General features: G+C 37.0%; 1 protein-coding gene across 1 annotated transcript; it reads right to left on the reverse strand.

Annotated features, from left to right (window-relative positions):
* Nucleotides 1-1,637: 1,637 nt before the first annotated feature.
* pin4 (protein (peptidylprolyl cis/trans isomerase) NIMA-interacting, 4 (parvulin)) lies at nt 1,638-4,071 on the reverse strand. Its single transcript, XM_014993658.2, has 4 exons — nt 3,916-4,071; nt 3,657-3,724; nt 2,610-2,729; nt 1,638-2,022 (listed from the first exon to the last, which is right to left on the reverse strand). Exons 1-4 carry the CDS (start codon nt 3,950-3,952, stop codon nt 1,864-1,866), a joined length of 384 nt encoding a protein of 127 aa, XP_014849144.2. The 5' UTR covers nt 3,953-4,071; the 3' UTR covers nt 1,638-1,863.
* Nucleotides 4,072-11,163: the final 7,092 nt, after the last annotated feature.

Genomic DNA, 11,163 nt, shown 5'->3' on the forward strand with positions numbered 1-11,163 from the left:
CTGCTGCTGGTTGCGTTACCGCACGCCCCGAGCGCTGCTGCCGCCTAGTGCTTTGGATATTGTATTACAATTGTTTTCTGGATGATTTCTATGTACTCTATACTGTTAATAAATCACTACGTTTCACTAATTTTGTTTTTCTTTCTTATAGGTAAATTGATAATACAACTTTTATGAAGTTAAAACTAAATAATGGACTCATAATTTTAAGTATATTGTGTATCTAATTCACACAGGCTCAAAATGACAGTTCCTCTAACACTTGCTTCTGGACAACTTTTTATCATTAAGAGGAGTTAAATATTAAAGTGTCTTTAAAACAACAATTGCAGATTAATCATATTAAACTATGCAGAGCTCACTCACTGAAATCTAAACCATCAGCTTCAGTTTGATGCTTGTCTACAGTTCTTGAGTAATATCTGTCTGATGATGTTGCTGATAAGACAGTTCTGGGTGAGGTTAGTCAGGTTTTGTATTCACGTCTTAGTATTAATAATGGATGTAAACAGGAAGTCTCTACAATCTTTTAACGGAACTGAGTAAAACTGTGATTTCATTTCTGCCCCCGAGAAATGATGAAATATTAGAAAAAAGCCTGTTATCTAAAGGGATAACATTATAGTCATGTTTATAACAAAGCTATAGTAATAGAGTATCGGATCTAGATGTCGCCAATAGTTGACAGGTTTTATACCATTCAGGGTTGTATTAACTTGTTTCAGCACAACATCCATCCCCACAGCTCAGTTCAAGACCGACGGGCATTACTAAACTGGAGGAACACATTTTTATGACTTCTGTTTTTGTTGTTCCACCTTTCACTAGATGCAAACTTTTCTTTGTCCAAAATGTTTTTTCACCAGCAGAGTGAGTGAGAGTTCGTATTAAAAGAATAAATATTTCCTGAGAGTATTGCTTAACAAATTAAACATATTTTTGATCCTCCTAGCTAACTTAATTATACCATATTCTAAACAAAATCTGTGTATATAAGCAGAAAGTAATAGTTGCATTATCTAGACACTGACCCTACTTTTTATATCTTGGAGAATTGAGGACACAAAATATCAAGCAGTAACCAACTGAGCACAAAAAAGTAATAATATAGGATAAACTGAATATTTTCTAGAATTAAAAAAGGCACAAAATTAAGAAGAAAATAAATTCATCCTTAACATCTCGTACATTAGCATGTAAGAGCACGAAATGTTGCAAAACCATTTGACTTTTTGTGCACCACCCAGGGTAGTAATCATGCTTTAAAAAAAAAAAAAAAAAAACCTTGCGTAATTGCTGTCTGATTATCTTTGTGGTAACCAAATAACATTTGATGCGTCATCTTGGGCAAGTTCTAGAAATTTGAACCAAATATGGGCTTGTGTGCCATGGCTTTTGAAAGTTTCAGTCTGTTAAAATACAACTACGACATAAGATGCTAATATATCGTTTTTCATCATGCGTATGCTGTAAAAACGACAAGAAACAAAGCTGTGAAATGTTTCAATATATGTTACGAATCTGCATAAGTCTTAGGTTTCACTTTCTGAAATGAAAGACAAAAAAAATATTTAATCTTTCGTAATATTTTCATTTTTCTGTACCACCACTTTTCACACACAAATCAATACTGCAGATTTAACACAACATAAATGAAATTTATTAATTTGCTTGCGTTGGCATTTGCATTGCAGAAGTCTTAAAGTCAAGTTAAAAAAAAAACAATAAATGAGAAGGTTTATTTTGAGAAAACAGACCTAGAATAGAAGTGAACATTTTAATAGATTAACTGGACAATATCTTTTTTCCCTCCTCAATGTTTCTGCACAAATGTGATATTTATTCCAAAAGAGCTAGCCTGTTCTACTTTTTCCCCTCGACCATAATGATATGATATCCAAACTTCGTCTTGACAGGTGGGTCTGTGTAGACGGGTTTATCCATCGAACTGACGGGTAGAGCAAACGCTGCCTCCTGGAAAGGTCCGACCATGGAGCCTCGCGTCATCCAACCCAGGTCACCCTGTCATGGAAGAGCAATATTCTTGATATGAGTAAAAGCATGATGCAAGCATTAAGATTTCCAAAACTGGACACATACATTATACTATGCTATATACTATACTATACTAAGATAACCACTTCATTGATGTTTCTTTCAATTTCAGAGGAAACCGTGAGTGGGTGTTCTGGTCTCTGATGCAGGTGGAATAAAGATGCTAAATAAAACAGCTATCAGCATTGACGCAGTCAAGAATCTTAGATTCATGGTTTGATCATGACTAAGAGCTCATTGTAAGGTCACTTAGTACTATTACCTTGCACTTATTTACAGAAGGTGATGTTTTCCAGCAAACAGTGACACAAACAGAAACTTTGCTAAAAGATGTGATGCGTCAGTTCATTCAGGTATATCTGACCTCAGTCAAACAATGAATGAGGTCAGATGGAAAATTAAAAAAAAATAAATAATTGTGAGCTCAACTACAAGAAGGATGTATGCGTAGCACTTACTGGAATTGTGAAAATCGAGATGCAAAAATACGTAGCTAGTAATAAAAAATAAATTTAAAAAAAAGAGAACCGACTGGGATACTTGCACATACTTACTCCTTGTCTTGCTTTGTCTTCACTGTATTGTGTTGCTACTTCACTGAAACGAACTCCAGCTTTCAATTTCTCCATGGCCTCCATGCATTTTCCGTGCTTTTCACAGAGAATGTGTCGGACCTGGGGAGAGAAATATGTTGGGAGGTTTACAAATACAATTTGCTGAAACTGATGATTCTTCAGCATTACTGACACCGTACGGCCAGGTCAACATTTCCTACCAGATGACATTTTATATGTTCCCCTCATGCCTCAATTTTGTGAGAGACCAACACCAAGAAGAGGCCTAGGATTCTTCCTATCCTTTTCAAACAGAAAAATACTGGTAAACAAATTATTTTGTTCTCGGTTATGTATGCACATGATTACTCTTTCGTACCGATTGCTTTGTTTCTTGTTTTAAAAAAAACTGTTTGACATAAATAAATCAAATCAAGAACTTAATTAATAAATGTAATGAAAATGAAATACATAATTTTCATTCCATGCTATGGGAGCTGAGAAAATCCACAACCATCCACCCCAAATTGATAAATGGAGGCAGAACCATGTTGTGGGGATAATGTTTTCTTTAGCAAGGACAGGAAAGCTGGTCAGAATTGACAGGGAGATAGATGGAACTAAATACAGGGCTATCCTGGAAGAAAACCTCCTCGTGTGTCAAGGAAAGTCCTAGTCAAAGTCCACACCTACATTTAGATGAGACTCTGTGGCAAGAGTTGGGAACTGATCCAAACAGACCTTCTCCCGTTTGGCTCAGCACTGCAAAGGTGGTTCTAGAAAGAAACATCTACGCATTTCCTACCACTTTACAACTGATGTGCTCCTTTGTGTTGGTCTTTCAACCAAAATTCAAACATAATACAATTAATGTTGCGATAATAACATTGGAATATGTGCAGGTTTTACACCAATGCTCCACAAATAAAATAAAATGTTTTAGAGGTCAGACAAAATGTGACAAAAACCCTCAATAATACCATCTATATTGGCATGTTTTATTTTATTTTATAGAGTTGCTGGAGTTAAAGTGTATTTAGTGAATACCTTAACAGCTGTGCCTCCCTTAGGTGTCTTTTCCTTTTTGTCAGCGTCCGAACTTCCTGAAGCAGCTCCTACACAGATAACACCACAGTACAGGTCACACCGGAGTGGAGAGCCACACGTTATTCAGAGTAATGTTATTGTAAACTCTCCCATTACACTGAAGTACATCAGTGTATGCTAACTTAAAGGCTAGCGCCTGCAGCTGACAATATCAGATTAAAACACATCATAAACAGCAGCTACGCTGTGGGACACTGACCTTTACCACCCTTTCCACCTTTTCCCTTCAGTGGCATTCTTTCTGCTAAACGTGGGTTTGAAATTTAAGCAAAAAACGTCCAAATGATAACGTGGTTTCGAGTGTAGTAATAAGCATGCGCAGTAAACTGCTGCACAGGACTGTTTTGGTTTCTTCTTCTTTGACTTGTTAGTTAGTAGCGAAGTAAAACAAGCCACAGCCACAGCGCCATCTCGTGTTCAGCATCGTCTTTGCAAACTCACTTGGCTGGTAACTTTTTAAAAATGTATGTATTTATTTTTAATTATCTTACAGTAACATTAGCCTGATATTATTTTTAAGAACTTGTCTAGTTTTTTCTGCTTTGAAAAATAATTATGTATTTACCATATGAAACCCTGCAGTCCCACAGAAGCAGTCCACCAATTGGATGTTCTGCTTAAGAAACTACTGCATCTATGAAATGTATTCAGGTGTATAAATCCTGAAGTAGCAATCATCCTACGATCTCCAGCCAAAGGTTGATTTCATCTGCTGTAAAACACTAGGGTAAATAACATATTCAGCATTTTCCTCATGTACTTTAGCCTAATGTAATTCCACTTTTCACCATCTCAGAACCTTTGGGAAGGTTTGTCCTCCAGACCTGGGATGAGCAAGCAGAGGCAGCAGCTGAAAATTTCTACAGTTTTCCCTGCTGAACCTGTGTTTTCTTACTCAATTCCTCTAATCTTTCTTTTATTTTGTCTTATCGCCTGATAATACAGATCAGAAAGCTATATCTGGTGAGAGCATTTCATTTATGATTTCAACAGTCATATTTTGTTGTGCTGTAATCAGATCCAGTTTTTCCTATTGTATTTTTCTAAATATACTACCCGTTTTTTGCTGTGAACTAATCAAAATACACCGATATGGACAAATGTTTAAGACATCTTGTTTTCCAAACACTTTATTGAATCACTGTTGCATTTTTGATATGGTGTTATACAGTTCAACAATAAGCAGAGACTAATTTACAGGAACTGCTGCTGCTAACTGTGAGTTAAGTCCATCACAGAAGAAGTGGCAACAGAGTGGCTGTTGATTAAATACACATCCAATATCCTGCTGATCAAACCTGGTGTCATCTCTGTGTCTGGTATTTGCTGGACTGCCTCTGGTATAAAATATTTTCTCTCATAGCAGCCATTGTGGCTCCAAACCTCTAGAGTGTCACCATGGGATAGTATGACCCTCTACCTCACAATGTTTCCTTTTTCATCCACATTATGCTGTGTCTCCATACAAAAGATAAAATTACTTAAACATGCTGAAGACCAAAATCAGTTTCGGTGCGTGTGATATTAAGGTAGAAATGAAAAAAAAAAAAACATTTCCAATTAGCGGTAAAACTGGTACAAATAAAAAGTCAAATGTGAGAGCTTGTAATATTTAGGTCTTTTTTTTAACAAAGTTGCATAAATTTCCCTGTTAAAGGTCACCTTATTTTTTTCTTCCCTTTATGCTTTTCAGTTCATGAAATGTCATACAGAGACATATTATACCACATATCACTGAAAAAAAATGGGTACACTGATAAAAAAAAAAAATGTGTGAAGTACATTAATCTTTTATAACTACAGCAATAATTTCACATTCAATAACTTGTAGCAGTTTTCAAGCTGTGACTCATTGACCCCACGGTAGCAATCTTCTTCACCTTTACATCATTACAACTGATGTAAGTTGTTCATCTTACATCAGATGAACAACTTATGTCATGAAGATAACTGCTATTGTAAAATCTGAAAAGAAGTCCTGCCTAGTGTTTCAGCAAATTTCGCTCCAAAAGGAAATATACAATCTTTACTTTTAGAACAGGGCTTTGCTTTTCTAAAACCGTTAAGCTCTGTGACGTCTTTACTTCTCATGATCGCACGACTTCCTGTTTCCCTGCGTATCGAGAAGACATGACACAAAGATCTATTCCTGTTCATCAGTCTTAAAAGTGAGAAAGGGAAGAGAGCGCAGAACTTTACAAAGAAAGAAAAAATGTCCGCTTCAAATGAAGTAATAATTGAAGGATTCAAACCGACTGGAAATGAGAAAAATAATTTTTTTAACTTTCTTTTTTTTGTGCAGCTTACCTTTCACTCTTATCTTTGTCTCAACATGATGTAGAAGAACAATGTTTAGAATGAATTCTCATTCATGACAGACGTGCGGAATGCATAAAAAGTCGCACAAATGTTGCCGTTATTTTAACCACATGACTCAAAGCAATAACAAAACCAAGACACCTTAATTAGAAACTGGTGCGATGAGATAAACTAAGGTGAAAATGCTGCCACCTACACACTGTCACATCTGACAAACGGACGGATGATGTAGGCTTACAGTATGTCTGACAACTGTGGCCACCTACATTGTTCACAAGGTTGATGTCTTGTCTACTTGTTTCACTATGTGCTGTGCAATGACCTGTGGGGTGCAAGCACACTCACTAAACGCATTCAATACATTAGAATATTACTGAAGTAGCACCAGTGCCTTGCGACAAGAAGGTTCTGGGTTTGAATCCTGGCCTGGGATCTCTCTGAATGTTCTCACCGTGCAGGAATGGGTTCCCTCCTGGTACTCTGACTTCCTCCCAAAACCATGACTGTTAGTTTCTCTATAGGTTGTTCCTAGGTGTGTGTGTGTGTGTGTGTGTGTGTGTGTGTGTGTATGCGTGTGTGTGTATGTGCGCACGCGGGTTTGTTTGTAATACCTTGTGGGGACGATTTTCCTGACATATACTACAATTGCTCCTTGTGGGGACCAGAGCCTGGTCCCCACAAGGGGAAACCCTGTTTTTGGGTCTGGGGTTAGATTTAGGGCTAAAGTATGAATTGAGTTTTGGTTAGGGTTAGGAAAAGGGTAAAGGTAAGGTTTAGGCTGTAGAAATGAATGAAAATCAATGGAAAGTCCCCACAAAGATAGCCACGCAAACATGCGTGCGTGAGTGCGTGTGTGTGTGTGTGTCTGCGTGTGTGTGTGTGTGTGCGTGTGTGTGTTGCTGTCCTTTGACTCTGTGTAGCCCTGTGATGGACTGACCACCTGTCCACGTTGTACCCTGTTTCTCGGCTCTTTAACTGGTCCCCTCAGCACTCACCATGCATCACCCAACGCTGCATAATTTAGTAGCGATTCGGTACCAAGTAAATAACAGGGCCAGTACTGGCGATGCCTATTCTGATGTGGATACTTTTTATTTTAGTTCAATATATCATCAAACTTCTGACATTTGGGTGTTTTTGTAGTTTTTCTTTGAATTATCTTAAAACCTAATGCAGAAGTTGGGCAAAGTTTGTAGGCGTCCACAAAATACATTAACAACACATTAACCTGACAAACAGATAGCAGAGAAAAACAAAACACACTTTTGCTGTTTTAAAACGTAGTGCAAAAAATATTTGAGAATATTTAACCACTTATTTAATGTATTTTGTATTTAATTATCATTATCTTGAGCAAATCATTTTTTACTTTGACATCAAAGAGCTTCTTTCCTTTTTTTTTTTTTAGTTGAAAAGCACAATTTTGTGTCTCATGAATAATTTATAAAAGCAATGTCAAGGGTAAAACATCCAAAGGTGTGAATACTTTTTATATGACTTATACAAACAAGAGAGACAGAAAACCTTTTTGGTCAGAGCACACACACTGATGTGATTTGAAATTTGACATCTTTATGCAAGAGCTTTAAGAAATGTGTTTGATCTCATCATCCATACTCTTTAATAATTATTTCATAGCAATCACCTTCAAAAATGTCCTAAAATGCATAAGTGGGAATTTATTTTACAGGTACAAAATAGAAGGATATTAAAATGAAATGGCAATGTGTGTTTATAATATGGTTATTAATTGACAAAGGGAGAATTAACCCATAGCTATTTAAAACACTCAAGGACCTGTGTGACATGCAAACAACACTGAAGGCAATGATCTGAAAAATAAGATGATTTTTCATTCAAAAACATTAAGCAGGCCACACATTTGTGTTTATCTGCCTTTAAAATAGCTACTAGATATCTAATAATAATAATAGTAATAGTAATAATAATAAGTGTTGTGGTTTGCACTCCAGTTTGACTTTTAGTTGAGAGGTTTCCATGTTTGCCTACGTGGTTGTTGTTTGTCTTGTTCTAGATTATGATTAATAAAAAGATGGAAACTTTTTATGACTCAATATAAATATTATTATATGCATGATGCATTATTTGTTGATAGTTCTTTCCAAAGACAGAAAACTATATTTATTTTTAGAATAAATGTGATTTTTCTAATTAATTTTTTTTACCGTATATGTAAAAAACAAAAACATTCCAACTTGTATTTTTTACGTGTTACTGTATATATTCCCCAAATAAAAATATATGCATATATCCTCTTGTTACGGTTAAATAAATCTGTGCTTCTTAATAAATGAAACCCTATCTTTCTGTGACTTTGCTGCTGAAACCGGTCAAACTGTGGTTTGTGATTATTAAAAAATAAAATGAGTTGAATAAAAGTCAACTTAAGGTCACTTTACTAAATGTATTGTGAAATAAAAGGTAATCTTATGTCTTGATGACAAATGTAAGTGGGCGACCAATCGCCTCTCTTATCTGCGTGGCAGCAAAGCCTGTGACAGCAGTTTTCCTGCCAGCAGTCAGTGACAGATCATCCCCATGAGCTGTAAAATTCACGAGAAGAAATCATGTTTGCCGTTAGGTTGCTGAACTTACATCATGATGATGATGGGAGCAAGGTAGGCTTTGAAAGTGCCACGCTCGGGGCTTAACGTTGTCTCACGGAAATATCAGATTCAGGGCCTTATCATCACACCATCTTTCATGAGTTGACCAAAGTTTTTCCCTTTCTTGTAGTCAGCAGTCTCAGCTTGCCTCGCCTTACCTCCGTTAGCGGTTCAACACAGAAGTCTCACTGAAAGAGACACATCAGGCCTTTTCCGTGAACTAATTATCCACACACAATTGCGAAAAAGACAATACTTTCCTTCTCTGTATCCATCACAAGTTTGCAAATTGCCCAGGGTAGACGACTACCACGGTCAGAAATTCCAACATGGTGGAAGAAGACAGAACAAAGTCCCAGAATATGTTGGTTAGGGTAGGGTAAGGTACTCTAATCCTAATCTACTTTATCATTGATCTCATAATCTGTTTATCAAGATCTTTGCCAGAATTAACTAAGCTCTTAACTAAGACATGGAGTGCAGAAAGAATCCACACCCTTTCACTTTTTCTTCTTTTGCTACATTACAGACCAGTTAGGGATTTTTATTTTATTTTTAATCTACACAAGGGAACCTATATCGACATGGCAAAAATGTGCTCAAATAATCTGTGCAGGTTTATGACCTGCCTAATCATAGTGGTGACTGGACTGGCGGTTCGATGAATCCTGGACATTTTGTAATATTATCACTGTACAACACATGACAGATATCCATGTATCTGGTAGAAATCGTCCCTACGACGTGATGCAGCCATCTCCAAACCTCGTGTTCTGTAGACGTGTAGCTCAGACCAAACGCGTGTGTCTTGCTTTCGTCATTTTCCTGGTCTGAGAATCTCTAAGGTACTTTTCTTTACATGGAAACGCTGGAGCTCTAAGGTTGTGTCCATTGTGTCGTTGATCACCTCTTTGACCGAAGGCCTTCTTCCTGAAAGGCTCAGCTCAGCTTTGTCAGTATAAGGTCAGAGTTTTTCCCTGTTGTTATTAACCAAATATCTTTTTATACTTTCCTAGTTTGATGGTCCCTTAACACAATCTGGTGTCGGACAATCCCTATGATTTCACTGCTTGGTTTCTGTTCCAGTTTGCTCTGTCAACAGTGAGATCTTGGATAGAAAAGTGTCTTATAGTACAAATTGTGTCCAGGTAATTGAATTCACATCCAAAGGACACCTTTAGCTGCAGAAGCCTACCAAGGAGAATGAGTGGGAATCAGATGCATTTGAGTTTTTAGAGTGATTGTGCAGCATGTGAATATTAATGCTGGTCACATCTTTGTTCATACATTCACAAAATGTCTTTCTCTTTGCCTTTACAGCCTATTTTGTATAGATTAATTGAAAGGCAAAACACATTCAAACCTATTGACGGAAGAAGTGAAGAGGTACACCTGGTTTCTGGTGAATCTGCACTTTACCGAATAACTGAGAAAACGTTCAAACTTAATGTTTGGATTTTGAATACTAAGCACCGGTTTTTTACCTTCTTGTCAGTGTTTGAAGATTTCCCCCGGGGTGCAAAGAACAGCTGCCTGGTTTATTACAGTGCACAGTCATCTCATTCATAACCCGCTGATTGTGTCAAGACAAACACAGCACATGTTGACAAGTGCAACACAAGAACCATCCCCCAGATCAGATAAAACATGAGTCATGTTGAGATCTTCAGAGATCAGATAGGGAAGATTTAAAGGAAATAGATTTGGCTGATTACTGTTTTTTTGGAAATTGGCTGAAGAAATTTTTTTGCCTTAAATAGAGTATAAGTAGTTCTTTCAAGTAGTCTGGATACACATTTTCAGGAATCAAATCATGCAAGTAGTAAAGTTTGGTTTCCTCAAGCAAAAAGGGCCTGATGTGCGTATTTCTCTAAGCATAACACTTTCTTGTTACATCAAGGGATTAGACATGTCTAGAGTCTGTAACTCTTCAATAGACTCACTCAGGTGGCCATGAGAGACGAGAACTAGGTCATAACTCTTTCTAGAAAAACACTCTGTAGGGTGATTTCCTGTTTAAACCCCGAGTGCATGTTCTTCAATATGCTCTTGAAGTTGCAACACTCCTACAGGTGTCCTAGAAAAGGGTTTTCCCCTTGACCTTTCTTTGGCTGACCAGTGGTATTGCCCATTCCCTACAAGCATGGGGAAACTCCCACAAGCTCTTATTATTATTATTTTTTACATCTTTATATAACACATCTTTATCACCTGTTACTAGTTACTCTTACAAGAAGAGTCAGCACACGCTGTCCCGCTATATTTACACATCATTTGTTTCATGAGTTCATGTTGCAAAATTTAGTCTCTGACCCTATGACCCCTGTGTTATGTGACAGCAAAAGAGCTGTGACAAAAACTAATCTAGAATGAATCTTTGAAAGTCCAAAAAGGAAATGACCATTGTGTGTCGGCTCTGCACAGTTTCGGTGTTCTCAGTTTTTCTGCTGCCAAGGTGGCATCTGTTTTTAATCAACTGTTTATAGAAACACAATCTAAAG

The sequence above is a fragment of the Poecilia mexicana genome, unplaced genomic scaffold (genome assembly GCF_051168715.1).
Source record: "Poecilia mexicana isolate PSO_F unplaced genomic scaffold, ASM5116871v1 scaffold_10, whole genome shotgun sequence".
In the NCBI taxonomy this organism is placed as follows: domain Eukaryota; kingdom Metazoa; phylum Chordata; class Actinopteri; order Cyprinodontiformes; family Poeciliidae; genus Poecilia; species Poecilia mexicana.

What these genes read in the sequence shown, in the direction of transcription:
- pin4 (XM_014993658.2), bottom strand. Translation starts at nt 3,952, where the DNA reads ATGCCACTGAAGGGAAAAGGTGGAAAGGGTGGTAAAG. An exon ending in AGGTGGAAAGGGTGGTAAAG is followed by an intron (nt 3,725 to 3,915) that starts GTCAGTGTCCCA and finishes TTATCTGTGTAG; the next exon opens with GAGCTGCTTCAGGAAGTTCG. An exon ending in AAGACAAAGCAAGACAAGGA is followed by an intron (nt 2,023 to 2,609) that starts GTAAGTATGTGC and finishes CTTCCATGACAG; the next exon opens with GGTGACCTGGGTTGGATGAC.